Below are 27691 nucleotides of genomic sequence, written 5' to 3'. Positions count from 1 at the left end.
TATTGTATGTCATCTTAACGTAAATTACACTGTTATTTATTTGTCAGTATTACACTCTAGCGTCACTGCAACAGTTGCGTTATCGCAAATTATAGCAGGCAGTTGACAAATAATATTGTTGCAAGACCTCACCATTTTAACTGAACCCTTTAATTAAACATCCACGTCGTTATTGCTAAACATCTAGCATACAACATCGTAAAATTATAATCATCGCGTCACATTGTATCTCCTGTATTGCTGACTACATGTCATTTGTCGTACAATATACATCTCATATTTGTTACATACATATGCGATAATAACGTGCGGTATGCTTGCAACAAACTCACATTCGACATCGACGGTGATCCTCTTGCTGACCGTGGGCGGCACACCATTGGTCGCGATGCAGAGATAAGCACCCATTTCGCTGCGTGTGATCCTCGTCAAGTTTAATTGCTCGCCATCATACAGGTTCACTGCAACCAGAAGCGAGAATTGATTCAGCTTGACCAAGGGCGCAAATACAGTTCATGGAACCGGGCAGGTATATACCTTCGCGTAAGCAACGTTTCATCCTCGTTATCTCGTGAGCGAAACGAGGAAGACGGTTATGCAAATAGTTTGGTTTGAAATTTAACAACCCACAGCTTTACGTGATGCACGGGCAGCTCTTAACGTTTAGAGTTAAAGCTTAACACGCAAAGACGAAATACCTCGCGACAAATAGAGTGCAAGTGTTGAAAATTTATGATGTAATTGTTAAAAGAATCATAATTAAATCAATTACAAATGTAGGGGAGATTTATCGAATGTGTACCACTTAAGTAGTCTTTTGTTATATTATATGTTCTATTTGGTAACTGATTTGCATGCAAATGCATATTGGAAACTGACATTTTAGACACTTATTATCGTAATATGTTTACCTAACTCTTTATAATATATTTACAATAACAAACTGATTTGTCCAATCTTTTTGTAACATGCTGCAAGAAGTTTTACGATTTAAACAACTACAATACGTTTATTTAGTAGTTTTCTCCTCTCGATCCAGTATACGGAATTCAACTCTATAATGAAGCAGTGAAGTTATAGGAACTCAGAATACGTTTTTATTGCTGCGTGATTTACGCTCTCGAATATATCCAGATATATGTTAGTCTATTACGAAAGTTTTCAGCGAGAGATTTGTATTTTACAAGTAAGATTGCAGTAAAATTATAAGAAAGTCACGAAACGGAAGAAACGCAGAGACTAAGTTAATACCAGAAGTCTCTTACGTTCTCGTTAAAGTTATTTCGGTTGCGTTAGGATTTTTCTTCCATTAAATTCTGTCTTGAATCGAGTTCGTGCAAAATCGTTATGACTGTCACAAATAGTTCACAAACGACTACACCAAGTATTAAGATCACCTAACTCGCGTGATCAGGATTTTCGACGTCATTATCAGTGAAGATGTATACATTAGCTTCGTGTCTACGTTACATCAAACGACGATTTACGAGGAAACTTCCGCTGGCTCTTTATCACGGAAGAAACAACTGGTAGGAGTTAATAGAGAACAGAGAAGGGAAGAAGCAAAACGATCGGCACTCCATGACAAGAAATTGGCGGTATAAAGTTACTCTTATTACCTTTATAAGACAGAAAATGAATCGTTTGCCTTTTGAGAAATATTAATAAAAGTAATTTAACTCAGTATTATTGTACTCGAGTAATAATATATAACAATGCAGCAAACAGAAGGTTTAATACAAAATTTTTAATATGCGACACGTCTTTACAAAAATAATAAAAGAAATTCTTTCAAAGCGAAACCAGCGCGTCAAGCACGAACTTGTGCAATTTGTAAATGAAAATTACAATATTATAAATGATAATATTTTATTTTCCCGGGGCAAAATGTATTAAATTGATATGCTTACAGTCAGTAAAGTCAAGATCAATAATGATACATAATAGGAATGTTCTGAACTGATTTATAATTTATATAAGTTTTATAGTCAGTAAAATACGTAGTTCGTTAGGATATTGTATCCCAGGAGGATTACTTTTGATAATAAATTACTGACCGATAATGCAATTGGTAAGAGAACGAAATGGACTGAGAGTTCCTTTCCGACAGGAATCCGATAGAAAGAAGAAGAGTCCCTTCTGCTTGTTTAGACGTGATATTTACTTCTTAGTATAACATGATACTCTTCCTGCAGGTAAATCTCAAATTCAATATGATTTTATTCTTCTCTATGATTAACGACGATAAACAAATAAATAAACTTTATTTCTATGATCCGTGACACTTTGAGTCAAATTATATGTATCTTTCGTCTATGGATACACGGAAAGAACGGTTCTCCTAAAATATGTACAAAGAACGATGGCAGTTTAGTGCCAAAATTTACCCGTTGCCTCCTAAACTGTTCTTTAGCTGTACAAAATAAGTTTTGACAAAACGTTCGTGTGTATAGTAGATAGGGCAGGCTAAACTGAGTCGAAAAGTCCTTTACCTTTTGCAATTTTCGCAATAGTCAACGAGATATTAATTTCTAAAGATCGAATAAGCGAATAAAACCGACGCATAAGACAACTTTAAAATTTCTTTCAGAGTTCTTTATAAAATATCTCAAAGATGTTTCTTAAAGGACTCTTAAAGATATCTTAAAGTTGTTATATACGTCGATTTCAGACATTCTGTTCATTGGGTAACTAAACAAAAAAGTTGCAAAATGGTAGAGGACTTTTTAACTTATAGTTTAGTCCGTTCTATTTATATACACGAACGTTCGTCAAAACTTACCGGAAACCCCAAATATAGATTTGAAAATAATTTTATTGGACATTCAAAATAATTACACTGTTCGATATTCAACACTTACTTTAAAACACGAATATAAATAGTCATTTTTGATGTATTTTTATCTGTTAAATATGAATCCGTTGGTCAAATTTGATTATCGCGTTACAATTTTGAAGAAAAAGTGATTTTAAAAAGATAAAAAATGATGGTTTTAAAAGTTCGTATGACGTAGTATAAATAATAATCATTTTCTCTAATTAAACCGTTCGAAATATAATTGGACAGCGTTATGCAAAATGTTCAAATTATTATAGTTGCTAAGAATATCAAAATTTATTGCAGTATTATTCATCATACTTAAGTCATATTTACATAATTATTTTGATGGTCCAATAAAATTATTTTTAGATTCCTGTGTGTATGATATCCAGTTAATTTTATAAATATTTGAACAAAATAATTCTTTCCATACTTAATCTCAAGTCTCGGATTATATTATCGCAAAAGCAATCAACGTCAATCGTACAGATTGAAACGCATTTCCATAATGACAATTAACGAAACGAACGCGAGCCATAAGAATAGATTTGGACCATCCGAATTACGACGGCAGCGATACACCTTTCTCTCTCGGATGGGTGGCGTTCATAAATCTTTACCTCGGTTTACTTCGGCTTTGCTTGTCTCCTACTCGCGATTAACCGACCCCCGACCATTAAAGCGGGCGGCGATGTTTCTTTCACGAGACACATGCTCTGCCAGCTCTACCTTGCCACGTGCTGCATTCACCGTAGGTCAGACGCGGCATGCAACACCGCCGATTGGCAGGGGCAAGGCGATCGATCGATGCGAATAATTGAGAGAACACGCGAAATCTGAGCCTGGAGAACGGTGGCGCGGTGGCAGCGGCATGCCGTGGTCTCGTGGATACCAAGTGACGTGATAACACCCGTCCGATAAACCACCGTTGTTGTGCCGTGAGGCAAACGATCGCCGCGCGCGGCCGAGTGGCCGGATATCCGCGTAAGCGTAAAAGCGGAAAAAAGTATTGACGGAGAACGTGAAAACGTATATTTCTTCGACGAGAGCAAGCCCGATTTTCTCTCGCGGCTATCACGGCGATCGACCGCGTGAATCCTCATCATCGTCTCTCGTATTCGTTTAATCGCTTCAATTAATACGGCGTCTGACCGCTGTTGTCGAGGCGCGCGTTTGAATTCGACGTTTAATCGGATACACAAAGAGATAAAACTGCTAACAGGTAAAAATAATAATATTCGTACGATTTAATTCGAGAAAAATTCAAAAATTTAATTTTGTTTTTCTCTCAACGCTCAGAGAGTTTCACTCCAATTCAGCCGAGGAATTTCTCGCGGAATAACTTTTTCTGTATTTTGGATTTTAATCAATGCGTTTAATCGATGATGAATTTAATCAATGTATCGAAAATAATTTTACTTTTACACCAATGCGTTTTAATCATGTTAAATAATTGGATACATTCATTGTCGAAGATTACCCTCGTATTACTGCAAACTCGGAAAAAAAAAACAATTATGCGAAAAAATTTCAGAGGATAATATACTGTACTATACGTAAAAAAAAACTGTGTATACATACTTATTAATAAAATTACACAGCTGTGACGTTGGAAGTGAAAAAATCAGAAATAAAAAATAAATTCTGAAAGCGTAAAGTCGAAAGAAGATGAGAGTAGAGTAGAAGAAAAGATGGAGAGGGAGAGAAAAATCATCAAATTCCGACGGTGAGTTCGCAGTTCGTCAAATGCACAGTTCAAAATAAAACATCGATCGACGCGCCCGCGCCTCAAGCAAGCCTCTTTAGGTCTCTCGGATGCAATATGTTGGATAAAATATTTGCAATGAGTTTTTGATCGTGGTGGCACACCGGTCCTTTCGATACAAGTTCATTTCGCCATCAACTCATCCGATATTAATGTATTCCGCCGTTCTTCGACGAGTCCGGGAATATTTAGATAGCGGGTAGCTCAAAGCCCGGATGCAAATCGATACATCGGATTGAGCAAACACTGATAGTTATTTTTAAGGACGATTCGCAATGAAACTTTCGTTCGGCCGTATAAAAGCTCGCCAGAGGCGGAACGGCATCGTGGATGTGAAATATATAAATACATAGGCTCGTACCAATATTAATTATTGGAGGTACCTGAAAAATATTTTTTGCAATACGCAACATTTGATGAAAATTGAAATCTGTCGAAATTGCCGAGCTCTGTGAAATGATGTACGCCAATGTGTGTATGACAAAATTGTCAAAGGATTTAATAATATACATGATAAAAGTGGACATGCGGACAGCGCGAAGAATGCTTTGAATATCCGAACGCACGGCTGCTCTGATTGTGTATAAAATATAATGAACAATTCGCGCAATGATGAAGTTAAAGGTATGACATTGTCGATAAATCATTCATCATTTGAATATACTTTGTTATGAAAATAATAGGCGGAGAAGAAACCGGCAAGAATTGTTGAAGCGCAAGAAAGACAGGAAATATGCATCTCTGAAACCGCGTGATGCGACGTGCTTTTTGTCCTGCACTTCTCCACGCATATTTTAGAGTCTCTCGCGATACAACATCAGGATGTTAAGGACATAAATATTCATGATGTGCTAGATTAGTTCCATAATTATCATACTTTCCGTAGCCGATTTCGGCATGTATCGTGCTGCTATTAAACAGAAAAAGTTCAACTCATTCTCTAATACTCATACATATTCTCATTCTGTATGATAATATTCGCAGCTTTTATAGATTTCGATTCACGAATAAAAAATATTACGTTAGTTACTCTGATCTTTGTATACAAGCATCAATATTGTATTCGCGCACTATTAGGAGTATAATTTTATTTTCAACCGTCGCGAATGAAATTACACTTGCAAGTTTCGTTTATCTACATTTGCATTTTCCTAGCTCGGTAACCGGCTCGTAAGTCAGTCTTAACATTTCCATTCATTGCGGTTTATCTTCATTCAACGTCTTTTCAGTCCATAGTTTGCCCCTTGACGCTCTCGGTTATCTACCGCGCCGACTATACCGTTTCACCTGGCCGAAATACAAGAAGCGGTCACGCGGGAAATGGCGCGTATATGACACGTATTAATAAAACACCGAAACTAATCCGCGAAATTTTATCGCGTTACCATCCCCGCACTGATGCGAGGTGTGCAAAGGGTATTAAATAATATTACCAACTATACCGGGGCTGTGTGGATACGTATGCACATGCATGCATATGTACCTACCCTGCCGAAAACTTGGAGGGTAGTACGAGCGCGCGAGCGGTCCCGGTGCTCCGTCATGAATTTGTATGAAGCTTTAAAGGGGCTCAGATGCCCCGGAGCGCGGCTTTGCAGATGTTTGAACAGAAATTCCGGCCTTTTACGATCCTATACGGTGCGACGCGAGCGAAACGACAGCCGTGGACGAACATGAGAAAAGGTGAGAAGGCGGACCATGTGGTAGTGGAAGCTGCAGAAGGGATATGAAAGGTCCTCAAGTGGCCAGGCCAGACGATGACGGGTCGTGATGAAACTGTGTGTAACAAAATAGTTAGACGGGAAAATTGCGCCGAATACCGGCATTATAAAATCAACCGTGCTCTCTAACGTATATTTGTATTAATATTAACCCGTGAGAATTAGAGACTTTGAATGGAAATATGTATTTACTGTTAAAGCGCACGACTCGTGCGTAAATGTTGGAATATATATTCATATATAGAAAATGATAATTAAGGAAAACGAATTTATCGTACTGATTGCGAGAGAACAGTGTTTGATATTTGTTACTATAATTGCATAGTAAAATAATTATGATTAGGAACTCCACATTTATATGGTTATTAGGTTATTACTGCTATAATGTTAATAATAATAATAACCTTATATTGTTATTATCTTTATAGTGCTCTCAAGCATGAAAAAAATTGTATCATAATTTATATAATAATATTTCAAATATTATAGTATAGTGAAATATTAAAATATAAATGATAAATAAAATAAACATTTTTCAGTATGTGATATTTGTTATGTATAGTGAATATAACTATCTTTTAACATTGACTTATTATTTATAATAATAAGAACTAAAAAATATGTTAAGAAAAAACTGAAGATTTTTAAGCAGTGTGTGAGACTATATTAATAACACTATTAGTGTGTAAATTGAACTTACACAGAAACGATTTACGCGTCACTGACCATAAAAAATTATTCAATTACATTAATTTTAAGCAAAGACACATTAATTTACAGACGTATCAAATACATTGATCTACAGATACCATTGCAATTAAGGAAAAAATCGTTATGCTTGTGTAAAAATAAAACAAAACTAAACAAATTGAATTTCGCAGCTGAGCGTAATTTTATTTGTATAGTTAATTTTTTCGGTTTCGAGAATACATGTAAAACACAATTGCTAATTTGAAGTCAATGTAATCTCTACATTTATCGTCGCCATTCAATTTTATTATAATTTGGTACAAGTTTAATTTGGTGCATACAAGTTCAAATCATGTGCTCAGTCTACTCGTTTATATTGCTGTTTACCGTTTACACCATTGTGTGTAGTAATTTTTATAATGTACAGTACAATTCTCTTATAGAAATATAGAGTAAAATAAAAGAAATAGCCTGATCATTTCTTAATGAAGAATAGATCTTTTAATGCAAAAACGTTAACAAACGGATATTACTTCTGTGATGTTCAAAATGTCGAACAATAATTACAAAATCACTTGATTATGACATGACGCGAAAATAATTGATAACTTATTGTCTTTCTGTCGTTATTCGACGTCATGTCGCAGAATAAAACCAAGCAACTAACATTACAAAATATCGCGAATACAGTTTTTATGGTCCTTTTGAGATCCAAAACTTCACGAGCTTATAAGGTGCGATAATTTTGCATATAATTATACGAAATAATATGCGTAGACGTTCATCAGTGGCCAGTAACGTATTGTGTTAAACCATGAAAAATGTTTGCTTATCGCGAATGTTTGCAATCCATCACCAAAATGCAAACGGTAAAGAACGATGTGGTTTTACTCGACATTGCAAATTGACGCGTGCTAGCGCGCGATGTTTTACGACAGCATGCTTTCAGGATGATTTAAAATCCTTCCTTATCATCACTCTTCACTTTGAAAATGTCACGAGTAAAATACGCGAAAACAAAAAGCACAATGTTGATGGCCCATTTGTAATATGTAAATGTATCGATAAAACTCATTTATCTCGTATTTTGGATAAATAAAATCAGTGACCGTAAATATATCGTATATATGCACACTACCATTCAAAAGTTTACATTTTTGAACAATGGCATCAGTACTTCCAAAAGAAAATGTTGTATAAGAAACTTAACTATCTGTGCTATTTATTACACTATTAGATACAGTAAGTTCAAACATATGATTGGTATCACAAACCCTCGTATCACTTTCTCAACACGTTATTTGAATTTTTTTCTTGCCATCCATTATGCCATAAATTAGGCACAATCATTAATTTAATTGACAAGGTGATTTTATTATCGCATCCTCTCCCCCCCATGTTCCATATAATAAGAATTTTGAATTTATTATTGACATCTTATTGAAATATGGATACCCGTTAGTTTTAATTTTTAAGAATATTCAAAAAAGATTTCAATCAAAATTTAAATAACTTAATAATTTAGAACTGACTTTGAACAGTAATAGACAGAACAATTCTAAAGATTATCTATTATTTCCGTATGTACCATCAATTTTTGATAAGTTCAAAAGACTCTTTAAGAACAATCGCTTTATATAATATGTTTGGCCTATATTGAGATTAACAAATTAAATTCCTCCATTAAAGGACAAAAAGATAAATTATCTAGCTTTTCTCTAATGTGGTATACAAGATTAATTGCCAGAATCGTGACACGTCTTATGTGGGACAGACAAAAAGATTATTAAAAACAAGAATAAAAGTGATTATGATCTTTATTATGATCTTTAGAAGTTTTTAACTGCCTCCAAACTTTTAAACGGTAATGTATATATACGCGCGAGCGTGATATGTGTGTACATATATATTTTCGTTACGAGCTTCAACATACCGATGAATCCATATCGCATTCGTATAAATATCTAAAACGTAGGTACATTTATTAACGATAAAATTTCGATATTTATGAGAAAAGTAGTCTTATCGCGCATAAAACGCACATACAATATATTTGAACGTTTTGAAGATGACAAATATTGAAAAATAAAACGATAAAATTCCATAACATTAATTTCCGTTCGTGTAAAACAATAATTTTAATTAAACAAATTAAAATAATTCATTCTTTTAAAATAAATTCGATAGCGGAAATGGCGGTTTCTCCACGATTGTTCAACCGCTCGACACGAATAAGTTCCAGTGTTTCTATTTGGTATTCGGCAGCAGCAAACCGACATAACACATTTCGGCGATTACAAGGATCGATCTGGCTGCAAGACGATGTATCGGGTAGGTGCAACAGCCGGCCGTCTGCATCGGGATGTAAGTGAGGAGTAGTCGGATAGTACGATTAGCCCGGGCACGGTTATAAACCGTTCCAAGTGGCAACTGAGCGATTAATTTTCCAGCTTGCCGGCAATTGACTCTCTTCGCACGACCCAACGCAGCTTGGGACAACGGGTTGAACGGGTTACACGTGCCACTAACTGTTTTATAACTGGATCACGCAATTGCTCGTAATAGCAGTGACTTTGTTACTGAGGTACAGCTACGAATATGTGCTGCTACTGTTGCACTATTCTACAATATAATGCTAAACATCGAACTACTGGACTAAAAATATTATATTTATAAATGTCTACATCTCTGATTATATCTCTTTTGCTGTCAATTTACAAAAATGTCAAGAGGTTGTATTATTATCACATAATAAATAATTATTTGATAGTAAATAACTCTTAATTATTTTATTTATTCTAGTCGGTAATTTAATAATTCAACGCTCGAAAACTGTATACTTATAAATGAACATTGTAGACTCTATCGAAAAGGCACGTTTATTTCAATATTAAGTAAAAATCGACCGAGAAACTTTCAACACATAAATAAAACCATCATATTCGGTCAAAGAATCTTCGATGCCTAATAATATTTTTGTTGTAGATTTGTTGTAGATCTTAAAAACGAAAATGCAATAAGATAAATAAGTTACATAAGCAAAGCGCGCGCATTCGTCCTTTTGTTTTCCGACTAACTCATGAAACTCGATGAATCAACGAATTATAGGCAAACTGGTTTAAAACTACTCCACTACTATTATATTCTCTTCCTAGAGAGTGCTACTTCCGCACGCGACTCCATTCAATAATCAAGCCTGGGATACATTGGAAATTCCTGAAGGACCCAATTTCATCGTAAAACTCGATGTATTAAAACTGGTCCACACGTATAGCGTCAACACTACCTCCTGGGGACGGATGTCGTCGTCCGGATGTCAACGTGTCCCAGATGGCGTAGACATTAACCCATGAGAAACGTACGCGAGGACCAACCGCCGTGTTACGGTCAGGAAGCCGTTGCGGTTTCGGCCTTCAGATCAAAATGTCTCTCCGGGAGAGCGCTAGCAGGATGGATCCAGCAGTCGATGACGTTTCACGATTACAATGTCTAATTGAGAATGTTTCAGTCGAATCCAAACATATTGTTTTGTCAAAGATTATAGATGATAAAGATTCAATATAACGTTATTCCTGATCCATACTTGGAAAGAACGGTTTTACTAAAGTATCTAAAAATTTAGCTAGATATATCTGAAAATAATGTATTAGATCATCGAAATACTTATGTAGGACGCCTAAGCTAGTTGTTAGAATGTCGAACTCTCTGCAGTATTCCAAATAACATTCAATTGTCACGATAACGAAAAAATCGAGATGATGTCATCTTAACTAAGAGATTTAACAAAAGTTTCAATAAATTTTATGTTAATGTATAACGTCTTCACGAGTTATTTGAATTACTCATTACACTTATATAATTATTCTGATAAATCAATAAAGTTATTTTCAGATTTATATCTAAATTTTTTAATATACAATTTTGCATAAATTCAATGAATATGGTATTAGAGGATTGAAATTAATATGCAAATATTAGTATAAGTATATATTTTAGATATACTTATAATCCTCAAATTTTCTTTTTTTTTTTTAATTGAACTTCATTGATTATTCAATGCTAAATATGCCATTGGATAATCAGTGACTATTCACTGATCCAGATTTAGAGAGTAGGTATATTCAAATATTACGAGGGTAAAAAATCCTTCTACAATATCGTATATTTGATCAATATCAATATCTCACAGCCAATTCTATACCGTTTAATATTAATTTAATTATATTATCAATTTAATTTAATTATTAATTTTTGATATCCTAAACTATTCGTTTATAGCATAAATGTTTTCTTCTTTTCATGGCGAATGTTTATGGCGTGTGCTATCCAATTACAAAATTTTAATTAAAATATGTCTGGTGCCTCTTTTTTATGATCCGTTATGCATACAGTTATTTAATTTCACAGAGATTAATTAGCTACGTTTCTAAAGTTAAATAATTTTTGCTACTATTTCCACCGACCTGTCAAAAATCTGTTGACGTATATTTTCGGTAGGTGTGTAGTAGATTCATAAACAAAAATTTTTATCGAGAGTTTCTCCCTCCGGTTTTGCGGTGAGAGTGTTTGTGGTTACAGAACATCGAACATTAACGCAAGCAAGAGTTTATAACGTTTCCCCCTTTCGCTCTTCGATCTTGATATCAAAATACAACTGTCACCGAGCATTCATCGTCACGCTTGAAGCAGGTAAACATCCGCGAGCAGAATCGTCCATCTGGCACATTCGAGGGTTGGACGATCTCGATTGTCGGAATTTGGAGCTCAGCCGAAGCCGTACCGATTCTGCCTATCAGCTCAGCAGTTCCAGTGCACACCGTGAATAACACAGGAAGCTATGCTTCCGAGTGGGAGCCATCGGGTACGTAGAAACTGCTAGACCGCTATTTCGTGAAATTAATTGAATTACGCCGACGGAGCGTGCAAAGCCGGGGGACGCTGGCGCTTCTTCATGCACCAGAGTGCCTTGTAAACAGGAAGTACGTCGAATTGCATTCCGCGCGATAAAAAGGGTACGATCCCGAGGGGCAACGTGTTTCCTCGACTTACACGGATAACGCGAACGCACACACGCGAGAAAGCGCACTCGCCTCGATACTCGTCAATAGAGAGACAGACAAGTACATCGCATGCAATCTCGAAGAACGCAATCTGAAGCTACTGGAACGCGCACATGCAAAAAGTTAGGATTAATCGTGGCCAAAGGTACGCGATTACGCTGAAAAAGTTCTCGATCATTTACATTTACGTAGTACGTTGCATCCGAAATGGCTTAATCCACGAACTGTGAGCGGGCTGATTCTGTTTGCTTAGGTTCCGCGGTAACGGCGGCGGCGGCGGTTGAATGACCGCGTGCACCTAGCCTCAAAAGAAAGTGAATGAAGAAGCGCAATCTTGCTAACAGGACACTTTAGCCGAGTCTACTTTCCATCTTCACGTTCGCGGTTTTCTTTTCACCCAGGCAATTTCCGCTAATTGAAACGTCCCGACTCGTATCCCGACTTTCAGCCGCAAGTTGAAAAAGATATTCGAAAGGCGTGTGATGTAAATAAAATTATACGTCAAAGTGATATTTCCTTCTAACTAATATTGTTTTTATTTTGAGCTGTCTCTTGATATTCATACAATGGCAGATTACTCCTTCAACTTTCGTTCGTTTGGTTAAATTTTTTTTTTTAAATCGTGCCATTTCATTCACAACTAAATGCGTCGCTGCTAACCCTAAATGTAAAAGTGCGTTTACGTGAAAACAGTGATGAAAGTTATAATCGCGGCGATAAGAGCAGCGATAAAAGATAAATCTATTTTTCTTTAATGTGCTTAGAGTGGAGCTACGATAATAGCATATGTTTCTAGATTTCAAATGAGGTGAATTGTATGTCTTCGAAAGTGAGTAATTCAGAAAAAGAATTACTGCTATCTTAAATACTGAAATGGTATTTTAAAAATGAGTAACGGGTTACTTTTTACAAAAAAGTAACTGTAACGATAATACGTTACTTTTTTAAAATAACGTTCCCAACTCTGGATTTCAAATTAGTTTACCTCCGAAACCGAGCGTGATTTATAACGCTACGGGAAAGCAACTATGGTATTCATAATCGATTCTTATATTTAAGACTGTCTTAAGTACAGTTGTAAGATGTCACGAGCCAAACAGAGGGCCGTATTAGCATCATAAAGATATTACTTAAGATAATCTTGAAATAAGAACGAACTATAGATATATTCGTTCGTATCGCATGTTCCAATATGCTCCAACATTCTCGTATCACAACTCATTGGAATGAGTAGGAGCTGTAGATACACTTCAATTTCAAGTTCAAAACTATAAATCCTGAATAGCACTGCGATAAGAACGTAGAAATTAAAATTTTTCTTTCTCGACGCTTTTATCGCTAGTTGATTACGACCGGAAGCTTCGCCCTGCGTGTTACTTCTAAATAAACATTTATATGGAAATCAATGTACTTATATTCACAGCTTATACTCACACTTTGTTAGAGTATTGTTGCTGTTATCGCGTATCACTGCCCCTGCACCATGAAGGATGCGTTTATGTCGAAGTTTATGTTGAAGCAGTGATAAGCGATAAGAGCAACGATACTAGCAAAGCTGTGAAAATAAATGCATTCTCTGTGTACAAAAAGATGAGTAAAATAAACTTGCTAATAAATATATTAATATTAGAAAATTATATAAATGTATGTTTGAAAGAGAGAGAAAATTTCGAAATAAATTTAACAGCTCGATACAACGACAGACCATGTGTTTTAAACGTCCAACATGTTAATTGTCAAATTCATTTGTCCTGTACAGGACTCTTAAAATCTCCCAAGCCATAATAAGTTACTAATTGCTTTTTTGTACAATCGCAAGTTGGTACAGAAGGACTAAGAATAGAATCAGCATGTCGGCATCGAATTGTCAATCACGCAGGGACTTCCTTGAAATTTCGGATTCAATTTATCCTTAACAATCCCATTAGGGAGTCTCCACGTCGATACCCTCCCTGGTGCAGCGAGAAACTTTGGTTTTGCCTCGAGCTGGACAAAGTGCCGATATAGCTTGTCTTGTCTCTTACTGCGACTGACACTTTGGCATGACTCGACAACGTGGAAATCACATTGTCTATAGTACGCGTAACGAGCACCCTTGTATACCTAATGTAACTTCATGTGCACCATCACGCGCACGCGAATACACATTTAGTTTGAAAACGAAGCAACAAAGTATGTACATACACGTACATACGTAATGTACATGTGCGTGAAAACGCTGCTAGATACACGTCTAGATGTACATAACGTTAATGAGCAGATGTAGAGTATACGTGCGAATGTTGCTATAGGTGTTTTGCTCAATAAGCACGCTTTAAGAATAAGCGCTTTTATGACTAGTAATATCAATGAGTCAAGAATTTCACTAAATAAAGACTTTATTGTTTTCTAGTGAAAGAGAAATATATAATAATATCACGAACGCGACTGGAAATATGATTAGTATTTCGTTTTTTTACGCAAACAAATGTCCCTGCACTCGAAAAAATGTAGATTAATTCTCAATATATCCACACGGTGAACTGAAATAAGAACAGCAAGATGAACCTGTCTCGGCACTTTTGATCTGGAGGTTAATCATGTAACTTTTTCTCTAGGTTGAAAACGTGAAAAGTGAACATTTTTTGTATGTTTGCGTACATACATGCATGTATTAAAATCTTCATCTTTCACGCTTCCACTTGACACTATAGACACAGAAAATCGTTATTATTATATCGATGGCAATATCGGGGTATGGCGTCAAACTGAAAACATGAGTTACACCTTGTATACACGCGTGGAATGTGTGGATACGTCGTCAACGTAAAGCAGCATAGTGAGACGCGTCATTGTCGTCGAAACGTGTGCGAACTTGAGCGCTCGTTAAAAGTTACCGATGCGTTCCCGAAAGTGGATACGAAGTCCGATAACTCGATCTCGGAGCACAGCACGACGTAACGGACGAGCTAGAATAGCTAGATTGTCGTTTCTGATCGTGACACCCCGAGGTAGCTCTCCCCTTTCCCTTCGACCTTCGCGCTGTTCACCCTATTATTAGTTGACGAATAGGCGGCGCGTATTGTGATAATGTCGTTGGAAGATTCCATGTTGCGCAACACATGCCGCAGCGCGTTAATTGCTCGCGTATATACCATAATCGAACGATGTTCCATAATGCGAGACATTTATCTATTTATATACCTGTGGAGCAGTTCGGCAAGGATGTGACTGAAAAAAATCGGGAACGTACAATCCATGATGTATAATCCTAATTTTTTTTCTAGAGAAATATTAATACTACAAACGTGTGGTGATGCATATGCATTTGTATCTCATTGGAATGCACGTAGCATCTCCCTATCTGTAGATGCATAAAATTTATTACACAGGGGTTATATCTCCTAAATTATTAGCCCCATTTATTCTAAGCACGCGAAGTTAATATTATCTCACAAAGGTGAAACGGCAAGTGAAATGTCTTTAAATACCTTTTATATTATATACATACACACACACACATATATATATATATATATATTAAATACACATTTTATTTTTATTTAAATTAAACGCCATCTTTTTTTAATTACATGCTATTTAATAATATTATCCCTGCTGATCCCTCATCCTGCTTTGCAAGGATATCTTATGCTATCTCGTCAAAATCATTCGAATTACGCGGTGGCTAATTGCTGACAACGTAAAATGAATAGCTCGAAAGCTGTTTCCGAGCAATTTATAATCATGACTGGTGCGGAACCGCCATGGCTATTATGGTACGTTGCGGCGCAATATACACGAATACAAAGAACGTGGAGTATGCCCTTAGCTATCGCAATCCTTCTGATTCGCCTGAATTACCTGTACTTAACCTGTTATGCTGCTGATATTAAGGGAATAGCAGTCTATCGTTGTTTTTCAGAAGAAAATTCACATAGGACGGAATGCGATGGGATTTTGAGCACAAAGCTAGAACGAAATGCGTTTAATTAGCATAAACTTCGTAGTGTTGTTAAAAATGAATACACTGCGAGAGATTATAAGGGTGTGAGTGTTCATACAAGAGTGCATACGCTAACGTGTAGGTATCATATTAGTAACGTATAAGGAGCTGTACATAAAATATTAAACTCACTCACGTGAATTTAACTACGAATTAGATCATTTGGATCTCCGCGTTACGTCAAAAATCTTTTTCAAAATTTCATGATAATCAACATGTAATTGCGTTCATAAGTGATATTAGCGTAATTATTTCGAATTATTACTATTTCGCATAATTATTTGGAATTGTTACTAATTTCAAATAATTGTACAAAATTCGTTTGAATATAGTATAGACTTCATGTGGCAGAAAAAAAGTGTAATATGAAAATCTTTTTTTTTAGTCTGTTAATAATTTAAAAATTCGTAACGTTTCAAACTTTAACTATAAAATTCAAGCAATTATAATTTCATTAAGAATCATCGTACAGTAAAAAAATTTAAAAAAAGCAGATTATTAAAGCGAGTAAACCTATATATATTAAATTTAAATTACATAAATAAAAATGGACATAAGACATTGTAAGTGAAGATTATTATCTGTAACATAGATTTTTCATGATTATACATAATCTCATAAAGACTTACATAAATGTATACAGAAAGTTCACTTCTTAAATTTATCGCTCAATTGATAGAAGCTACGCAAACACTTGTAATAACAACGTGCGTGCTCTTGTGAGCACTAAACGAGAGAAAATTCCCCTACGAAATTAACCGCGTGAAGAGAGCTTTGCTGTTTAAGCCTCTCATAGACGCGTTCTTCCACAGTAATAACACCAGCAATACAATGCAGACCCTTTTAATTCCCTGTTGGAATCACGCCGAAGGAGACCGTCGCGTATCTTTAGTAACCAGTGCATATTTCATAGACGTGCCCGTGTGTGCGCATAATTTTCGAGCGACTGCTCTTACACCCGCCTGCAGGCGTACCTTCCATCCTTGGCGTTCTCTGCCACGGACTCGGCTGTCCGCCCCACTGACGGACGTTCTCTCCTCGCAGCTTGGGGTGGAAGCCTGCTTGCTGTTCGCGTCCCGCTACGCGAAGGCTGGGAGAGAGTTGATTAATCTCTACAATATTTAAGAAGCACCGGGGTCGAGAGCAAAAAGCCTTCCGCCCGAGCTTTACGGAGATAGCTTTCCCCGTTATATAAATCCCCCTGGCTAATCCGCTGTTTACATCGATGTACCTCTTGTGTTTTCCCTGCGGTGTCCCTGCCTTCTTGTTCCCATCGTGGCAACGCGTCGCTCGCGTGGCCACTAAATACATCACTTTAATGGATTTTTAGGTGTGTCCTCAAAAGAAACTTTTTAAATTTCATTTTTTTTTTTTCATATTTGAACATTATCGTGAACGTTGATTTATTCATACAAGCGATAATTTGACTTATTATCGTTCATATGTTCGTCTTTTTAGACGTTCTCTCTTTACGCACACTGATTGTTACGACAAATATTATTATAGTATGTCTGTGATGATCGAATTGATTAAGATATCCGCCCCGGAGAGTCGGAAGATTTCAGATTGAAGCCTTAATTAATTGAGGCAATGTTTTGAGGCAACAATAAGTTATTTTTAGTGTTTTTATTTTATTTTATTTTTTTATTTTAAGGTGGTTGTTAATATTATAGGACGCTTTCTAATTGCAATATCATATCAATTACCATAATTATATCAATATAACACTACTTATCCATAGGCCGCTATTTTATTTATGCGTTTTTGACGCACAAATTTTTCATGCCAGTAGATTGGTTGTAGAATAGAGAGATCCGAGGACCTTTCTGTCCTGCACACATTTGTCATACGACTAAAACACACAAATGAAATATCACCCATACTCAGTCTGAGGACTACTAGATAGCTGTATAAGATTGTGTTTTCTAGCGATAATTAAATAGTTTCTAACCGTGGTAGCATTTGACGCTTCTTTTTGTTTAATTTGATTATCGTGGATTATTTTTAAAGTATCTAAATTTTTCAGTAAGATTATTTCTTCTATTTGTCAAAAACTTTTGTAAAAAAAAAATATGGACTATTATAGATACTCGGGCAAAATGATTGCTCTTCCGTATATTATAAGCTTCTATAGAAAAGATATATTAAAAAATAATATTATAAAATTGACAGTTATAATACGGTCGCTACAAATACTATTTATATTAAATACGAGTATATACGAGAACAAGAGAATATTAAGTTTGTGATAAGTTCAACATTTCTCGATTAAACATTAAATGAAATGAAATAGTTTTATATTGGAGAATATAAAACGGGCAGAATTACGATATCCACGAGATCGTGCAAATAATACTTCATATTTACATCGCTCATAATTCGAAAATAAGTTCGATTGATTTCTCTTTAAACTGCTATTCGCAGCGTATCGAATTAAATGTCTAATGACTCTCAAGTCAATCAAGTTAATTCCGCGTGTACCTACGCGTATATGATTTCAATACAAGTCCAATACACAGGAATAATTGTCGCCCAATACCGCGATGAACGTCGCTCTTCATTCAACCAAATGTTTATGCGAATGCAGCTCGGCAGATCGCGTCGCAGATTGGTAGATCGAATTGTGCGGACCCGGCAATTGCGTTACCTAGTTTATCGTATCCCGTGACGTTAACTTGCGGCCACGTGCCCACCAGGGATTTTGGCATGGCGCGCGCATAACTCGCGAGCTTTACCAATTATGAGCCCGAATATGCGGATTCAATAACGACGCGCCACTCTCGAAGGATACTTACAATTACAAGTTACATTAATAGAATTGTTGTTACCACTTGCGCGAGTACATAGTATAGTATATGTACAGACGCACAAAGCGGTGCGCATGTGTCGACGAAAGGAACCGCGAAAGTAGATAATTATATTACTAATCCTGCTGCAGAAGGAGCAAACCTGCAGAATTTACTCGGCCACAATAACTCGCAGTTTATGGTTACTAAAGACTTCCTGTTGGCCTGCCATTTTTTTTACGAAAGAAAATGTAATGCACTTGATCGATAAATCGATTGAACATATTGCCGAGTATAAAAAAAATAAACACAGAGTGGAGAGGGCTATGTTCGGTTCGAATTTTTACATCTTCCAGTTCAAGCAAATTGCGAGCTAATTATTTGTTGAAACAAAGTCTAACGTTTACTCTATGTTATAGCTGAAAACAACTGATGACTAATAAGTAACGATTAATTTCTTAATTAATAGTAGTCAATGATTTTCATTCAATCGATTGAATCAATTATATTAATTGATTTTAATCGATCAAAAAATCTTACTGCTTAAAAATACTTAAGATTTATTTCACAAGGCAACTAAAACTTTTAGTTATTAATTGAAAAATTGATTAAATTTTTCCCACCGAGCCGTGTAATGAATGATAATAACAATCAAAATAATCAACGTTATATGTAAGAAGAATATTTATTTTAAAATAGGCCAAAAAGGTTTCGATACAAATAAATGAAGAATGCGATGATCGATTTGGTCTTAAAATTTAATAATATTTTTGTGTAAATTTATAAAATTAAAAAAAAAAGAATTTTTTTATATCGCGCCAACAGGAAAGACTCATTTCAAAAAACGCATCATCGGTCAATTTCGGATGTCTGTGTCACTTTCGTATACCACTCACTCATCAAAACAGCGTGACCGAATATCGAATAAAAAATGGCGACATTTAATTCAATCAATCCGAGTTCGGAAAAAAAACTGCAGACGGGGAGGACTCTGACGAGAAGCGTGTAACATCGCTGTGGGTACGGAATTATTAAATAGCGAACGATACCGCGTACAGAATTATTAAATGGCGAAACTCTATTCCATAGCGTAATTCTATTCCGGGCATAAAGAAACGATACAGAGAGACCTAAAGGACGTCGGCGGATGTGCCCACTGGCTGCCAGAGAGCGGGCGATAATTGCATTGCTAATAGCACGACGGTGAGGTGGGCGGGGACTTGCACAGTTTATCGCACTTTATTGCTTTACCATGAGCGTCGTGTCCTCTGGGCATTCTCCGATGGCGCGTATGTAGCTCGCCCCGTACTGTCCTGAAGCTCAACGCTCAATGTGCAAAGACGATAACGGCGTAACACGCATGGAGACATAATGTAGATATTAGATAAACGAGCGCCTCCGCGTTTTACGGGCTATCACTGCCGCGATTTATTGCTCTTAATGTTGAATACGGTATACTATATATCCCGTAACTTTCTTCTTTGACTCCGTTAATGAGTTATCTCTCTCCTATGATTTATTACAGAGAATGAAAGAAGAGAAATTACACCATGATATTCCGAAGCGAAATGCACGCAATAGAAAGTATATTGTTAAATATTAAAAAACGGTAACCTAATTTGTTCAGTTAAAAAGATAACACACACATTTTATCGTTTTTAACTTCCATTTGGTATCAAAATGTAAATCAATTCATTTCTGTGGTTAATTTCAGAAGTAAACAATATTAACGTACGCACTTATTGTTAGTAAATGAATGAAATGATAATTTAATAATTTAATAATTTTCTTAAAAATGAAATTATTTGACTTCATTGTTTTCATTAAATTAACAACATATTGGGTAAGAACAGTGGCGCGACTTGTGAAATGATTAAAAATAACTTTAAAATTATGGATATATAAGTTGACGTTACAAATTTAATAGTGTATCTTTTAATTAAAACGGATTACTTACAATTAGTATGAGTTCTAAAAACCTTCCCGTTGAACACTCATGTAAAGCTCTCGAATGTTTCGTCGGCTGAATATAACGTAATGTTTATGTTAAATAGAGATCACTAATCCGCCTGAATCCGGGATTAGTGTAATGTCCGAGATAAGCCGAGAATTCATAAAATAACACGATACGATGAAGTAGTGAATATAAAAGTTAGAGGAATATTCGCAATAGAAATTTGTAGAGAAACTTACTGTTAACTCGATGAAACAGATAATATCTTTTTTGCCAGCTTCTATATAAAGATCTTATTTGCGACATCAATCACGAAAGCAGAATCAAAAAAACTAAATGATAAGAAGAATGCAAACATGCAAGAGAATAATTATTGGAAACCTAATAAAAACTTAAACTGATTTACGTGCGGCTGTCACGTGAAAAATATTACCGTATGTGTTCTAAATTTAAATCTATCTGGAACGAAATCGGAGTGAACACGAAGAAATTCACGATGATGGAGAGTTATGATGTTATCACTTTCAAATTGTCCGTATTAAAAGATTTTACTACGCATTTATTCATTAGTTTGCAAATGACTGATTTATTCGAGAATTAATAAATAAATACGGGATTAATGTTTTATATTGAGCATGATGCATTTTATTTGTTTTGTAGAAATTTGCAATGCACACGATTAAATAATACAGTCGTTTTTGTCGAACAATTAAATATTTATTCGAATATTTTCCCTGTCAAACCTACCTGCACGAGTATATGTATGTCGTTACAGGAATGTGATCGGACCGATAAACTCCTTTCGTAAATCGAATTATCGAAGAAACACGAAATTGCTTAACCAATAAGACACGCAACTTTTTTACTTTTATATGTACATTTTCTAACGCACCTCGCGTTGCGCTGCCTGTACAAGCAGATATCTCTACGTTCGTAATTGATGAAAATTTACTTCCAATTTCTTCGATTCAGCAAACGTCCGTCGATTTGTTACCTGAGCGAGACGTCGATGCCAGGGCTCGTGGGACTCGAAGAAAAACGTACGGAAAAAGAACATCCTCGTACCAAAAATTACTTTCCGCATTGAACTTCAGCTGCATTACAAATACGCCCGTTTCCCCTTGTAAAAGTGCTTCAAAGTTTCGACTCGCGTAGACAAGGGATCTCGAGACATCGTAAGAGGAAACTCGTGGAATCGTTTCTAAGTTCGTACATACATGAACGAACCAAGAAAATTTTCCAAACGCTCGAAACAAAATATGTAACTCGATACAAAATGTAACGTTATTAAAAGATCGAGTATCATACAGACTATATCTATTGCAAAATATGCGACAGAAATACGTATGTAAGAAAAAATAGTTAAGGAATAATAAATATCATAAAGTATTTCTATATTTATTATATTGAAAAGTAAGAGCAGCGGAATATTATTATAATTAAAAAAAATTATTTAATCTTATTTTTATGAATCAAATATGGAAAATCTATTTTGCTATTAGTAAATAAATAATATATAACGGATAAAAATTCCTAAGCTAGACTAAAATATTTTATGTAAAGCGTGTAGATAAATAATATATAACAGATAAAAATTGCTGAGAGATTAAAATGTTTTATATAAGATGTACATCTGCATCCTCATAACTATTTTATACCATTTCAAGCGAATTTACGAGGAATATTTGCTTCATCGTTTAAGTTCATATATTTATAAGTGAAAAGAAAATTCTCAAAAACTAATGCTCGAAATTTGTGTTTTGGTACGAAATGTTACGTTAAATGATCAAGTGTGCAATATACTATATATATGTATATATATAAATACACATATGTATTACAAAATATGCGATAAAAATACGTACAAGTTGGAAATAATAATCAAAGAATAATAGAAATATAATATTTAACATTTCTCTGATATAAACAGATATTTATATTTAAAAATAGCAATGATGATTTCAAAAAATTACATAACTTATTTATTTTAGTATATAAAATATAGGAAAGCTATCTATAATAGATAAATAATGTACGAAATAAAGTTGTTAAAGTAAAGACTGAAGACCGTTTATGTAAAATTGTGATCTGTGTAAACTTGTAATTTTGTCTAGTCTGTAACTGTAACTTGTAATTTTTATCTCGAGTGAACTTAAGAGAAATATCACTTCATCGTTTCTCAAACAATAAGTTAGTTTATAAACGAAGAAAGAAAATTTTTCATACACTCTAATAAAATCTAAACAAAATGTGTGATTCGGTACAAAACATTAAATATGTTATTAAACGATTAAATGTTAAATATATGGTATATATCTATTGTAAATAGTACGATATAACCGAAAGAATATTTAACATTTCCATAGATATTTATATTAAAAAATAACAGTGGGATTAGTATATTATAAAATAATTTTTAAAAATTATTTATTTCATAGAGTAAAATATGAAAAAGCTACCCAGTAAATAAATAATACACGAGATATAAAAAGATGCTAAAATATAAACTGAAATTGTTTGTGTAAAAAATCGTACGTTTACGATATATAAACTCTTTTATCTTGAGACAATTCACAAGAAATATTGCTTCTTTGAGTTAAAATGTAAAATATACAAAATGTTAAGAAAACTGGATAGTCGATAAATTTTTGACATTCTACAAAATAAATTGAGAATAATTTTTTGCGTTATAACGGCACATAAAATAATTTAGTATGTGCAACGACGTACCTTTGTGATGTTTGTTGAGGCTTATTACTTGACCATCTTCTCGTTTCCACATTAATTTTGGTGGTGGATATCCATCGGCCTTGCATGTGAGAGTAATATTCTGATGTTCTCGAACTGCTACGGTGCTCTCCGTAGAAAGGGAATCCAATATATTTGGTGGCACTGAAAGACACACAAAATAGCTTTTTTACTCGGAGTTTAGCCTACAATGTTGTATGGCTAATGCTTGTTTTACATTATTTTTAATTTCCGTCAAACATTTCTTTTAAAATGCAAATTTTACATTTATTATTTTATAATTTATATAATACAATAATATATCATGAGTTACTTTTTAAAAATATCGCATCAATGAGATAAAATAAAATCATTAGGAATTTAAACAATTAAAAAAAAATATTTGATTATATTGATATAGACTTTTAGACTAGTGGCACATAGAAAATGTACATACATAGAAAAATGTATGCAATACGCAAATTAACATTTTTTATTTCGTACTGATTATGTTATTGCTATATATTCTCGAGTGACTGTCGATTTGCTTATTGCTTACGTTTTTCTACGTTTCATACATAAATTATTTTCAGTAAGTTGAATTCAATTGAGTGAAAATGATTATTTACCAACGACTTGAAGAAAGCCCACTTGACTTATCATTGGATTGGTATTTACTTGGCACATATAATAACCCCGGTCATCCTGTTGCACACTATTAATGTGAAGCAGCCATGTTTTCTGATTGTCATGCGACACGGAAAACCTGGGTACTTTCACGACCACATGCTTGTGAATAGTAAGCAGCATTTGGCGTCCAACGTGGATCCACGCCACCTGAAAACACAAGAGAGAAACAAATATTTAAAAATATTGAAAAAAAAATGTTTTGATTATGCCAATAAAATGTATGTGATGTAGAATGCATTTAATGAAGCCAGACAGAATCTCTAATATTATAATTAAACTCGATATTTTTTAATTAGAACGTTTGATAGATTTAATTAGATAAAAATTTGATTAATATTTTCGATTGGATTTATATCTCTTTAAATTATATATTTACTAGAAATGTTTTCATTAAGAAATTATATTGAGATCTATAATAATTAAATAAATTTAATATCGTTCTTTAACAAAACGAAATTAGTTATTTGGTAACCTATATAGAGTTACCAGCAGTCATAACGAATCCACCACTTAGCCAACGCTACGATTATCAAGCTACTGACGGCCAAGGTTTTGTCAACCAATACTGAGTCATCACTGGCAAATGACTAGCTGTCAAGTGACGGCCAAAGTTTTGTCAACCAGTACTAGGGGTAATCATTGCCTCAATAACTGGCTAATAAATGATCCAACGTTTTATCAGCTAATACTGGGTCATCGCTGGTTAAAATGACTGGATCAGTATCATATCCCAGTACTTACAATTAATTCAAGTTATCATCTAGTACTGTGCTAGCAGTTTGCCAATATTGCATCAATGTCTATACTGTGGTAACCGGTAATGACTCAGCACTAGGCCGATTGTAAAATCCTACACGGAAATTTCTAAAAGAATTTTGATTCGATCATTTTTCTTACAAACATAGATACCAACTAATTTCATCAAATTTTCCATTTACATATCTAGATTTTTTCCAGCATATATACATATGTAATTGTATAATTACTATAGATACGCCATGTCAAAATTATAACGTATTTTTAAATCAAATAATTTATATAATTTTCATAAGTAAAATGAAATAAATTTTTTACTTAAAACATTTCATTAATGTTTTACATTTAATTAACTTCTTTCTCCATTCTCTCTCTCTCTCTCTCTTTCTCTCTCTCTCCCTATCTCTTTCAAGTTTGTGCTATTTCAAATTTGCGTTATAAGTTTAATATTCCCATTTCATAAATAGCAAAACTACAAGTAGATAGGATTGGGAAAGTTATTTTGTAAAAGTAACTAGTTAGAGAGAGTTACAGTTTTTTCTTTTAAAAAAATATAGTTACCGTTGCAAGCTGTTGATTCTAAAAAACATGTTAGTTATTTAAAAAGTAACGAATCGTTTCTTTTCAGTTACCTTTCTGTTAATTTTTTAAGTAACTTTTTACATGTTTGAAATATAAGAATCTTATACATTTCTAGCAATATTAAAATATTTTATTTATTATAAATTAATACATGCACTTGCAATCCAAATTATAGAATCAATATTAAGACGTTTTTCATGTACAAAAAGGATCTTTTAGCTTAATTCTTAATATAGACATTCATAGAACGTAATGATCAGATATAAAGATGTATGATATTTCTCAATCACATGAAATAATCCAAGAAATAATCAAAATTAAAATGTCCACGGAACATTTCATTTTTGTCAGCCTATGTATTGACAAGTAAATTTGATATAAACTAAGTAAATATTCAATTAGTAAGTATTAAAATAGTCACAAAAAAATGTAAATAAGTTAAATTACAGTTACGCATAGATAAAAAGAGGAATGAAATTACAGTTACTGAAAAAAAGTAACTTTGCTACAAATAACGAGTCACTTCCCAAACTTGCAAATGAATAATATGAAGTGATTGTAGTTTGCACGAGATTTAGTAACAATAAGCAATAAAGAAAATACTCATACATTTTCCGGTTAAAATTGTTGTTATAAAACGTATTATATTCTGTTTCGCTTATATGTATTATATATACGATACGAGCAAAAAATATTTCCATTCGATTTAGCTTAATAATTGATAACATGTAACAAAAGTTAAAATAACCTGAAAGTTTGTAATACTCTTCCTAGTTATATAAATATGTACATGTACAAGTTCAAATTTAATCCTCTAAAATCCAAGATCTGACGTTGACAGCAAAGTTAGCAACCATCACGTTGAAAATTCCAACATGCTCGCTTAATACACCTCCAGCAGACACAAGTTCATAAAGCCGAGAGGAAGCAGCCGTCCGTTTATCGCGCCACGTTCCTGCATTGAATATTTCCATATTAGCACGTCGCGAAGTCACGCCGTCTCTAGAAGTCCGCAGCTAAGCGTCTCGTCAGCGAAAAATTCTCTTCGTCTCAAGAGTATATAGATACCACGAATATCTCCGAAATCACCCCTGGCACCCCAGCAAACTTGTCTCGCGGTTTCGTCACTATATAGTGCATGAACATTGTCGAAAGGTGCAATGCCGTAAATAGCAATATCATCGAGACAGGGCAAAAGAAAAAAATCGCGGCGCGACGTTACGCGCAGCCGCTAGAAATAAAGATTATTATGCTAGTATTTTATGCTCCACTGAAGTAACTCGCTTCTAACTAAGCGCATTTCGTGACAAAGCTTATGCACTTTCAAGGACTTCCGGGCCGCTTCCTCAAACCTTTCTTCTCATTTCCTTTCGCCACGGATTCGAAGCAACGGTAGCGCAACGGCGACCACTGTTTCTCATCCTTTTTTTGCTCTTATTGTTTGCTTCATTTTAAGTATACTTCTTCATAACTGAAACAAAAACAGCAACGAATTCCATCCGACTCGGTTCCTATTACCGCATTTTCCTTCCTGTGAGACATATAAAGCGCTCGTAAAAGAGAATAAGAGTAAAAACTAGAATCTACGAATACTCGAATGCTACGTAATTAAAGTATTTTTTTAACTTTGCCTTAATTTAAAAAGTGATATTAACCCTCCACCGGCAATGTGAAATTTTCGATTATAACCTGCAACTTATGGTTTTAATATTCTAGAATAGACTATCTGAAATCCAAAAATCTGAAAAAAATTCTTACATATTTGAGAAACTTTTAACAAGTTTTTACCATAATAAAAACCAGATTGTATTTCACTTACATCTCAAAAATTTAAATGTTGAACAAATATGTAATATCAGTTAAAATTTCATAATGTTTATGATATAAAAACATAAAAAAATCTTTTTTAACCATATATCTAGAGACACGATAATATCTCGGCGTTAAGACAAGTACAGCATAATACAATACTTGAGAATATAGTATATAGTATACTGTAGTATATTATAATATACTTGAGTATACTCCAGAAAAAAAAAATATTATGATGTGTTAGCTTCAAACAATTGAATTAGTTGAACACTTGTAAATAAATTTTTATGATTAAAAAAATTAAGTTTTTTATGACAAATTAATTATTAAATTCTTTTTATT

General features: G+C 34.3%; 1 protein-coding gene across 1 annotated transcript in view; it reads right to left on the bottom strand.

The window, feature by feature from the left end:
• LOC108781364 (lachesin) overlaps positions 1–27691 on the bottom strand; it is a 283152-nt gene that overhangs the window by 51873 nt on the left and 203588 nt on the right. Inside the window, exons 3-5 of the mRNA XM_018549321.1 lie at positions 24139–24346; positions 23513–23674; positions 333–461 (exon numbers count right to left, since the gene is read on the bottom strand). Of these exons, the coding sequence (XP_018404823.1) occupies positions 333–461; positions 23513–23674; positions 24139–24346 (499 nt within the window). The remainder of the gene's footprint in view (positions 1–332; positions 462–23512; positions 23675–24138; positions 24347–27691) is intronic.

Source organism: Cyphomyrmex costatus, unplaced genomic scaffold (assembly GCF_001594065.2).
Source record: "Cyphomyrmex costatus isolate MS0001 unplaced genomic scaffold, Ccosl1.0 scaffold8, whole genome shotgun sequence".
NCBI classification, from domain to species: domain Eukaryota; kingdom Metazoa; phylum Arthropoda; class Insecta; order Hymenoptera; family Formicidae; genus Cyphomyrmex; species Cyphomyrmex costatus.
Note: the sequence above shows the minus strand (reverse complement) of the source record. Positions and strands in the feature narration are given on the sequence as shown.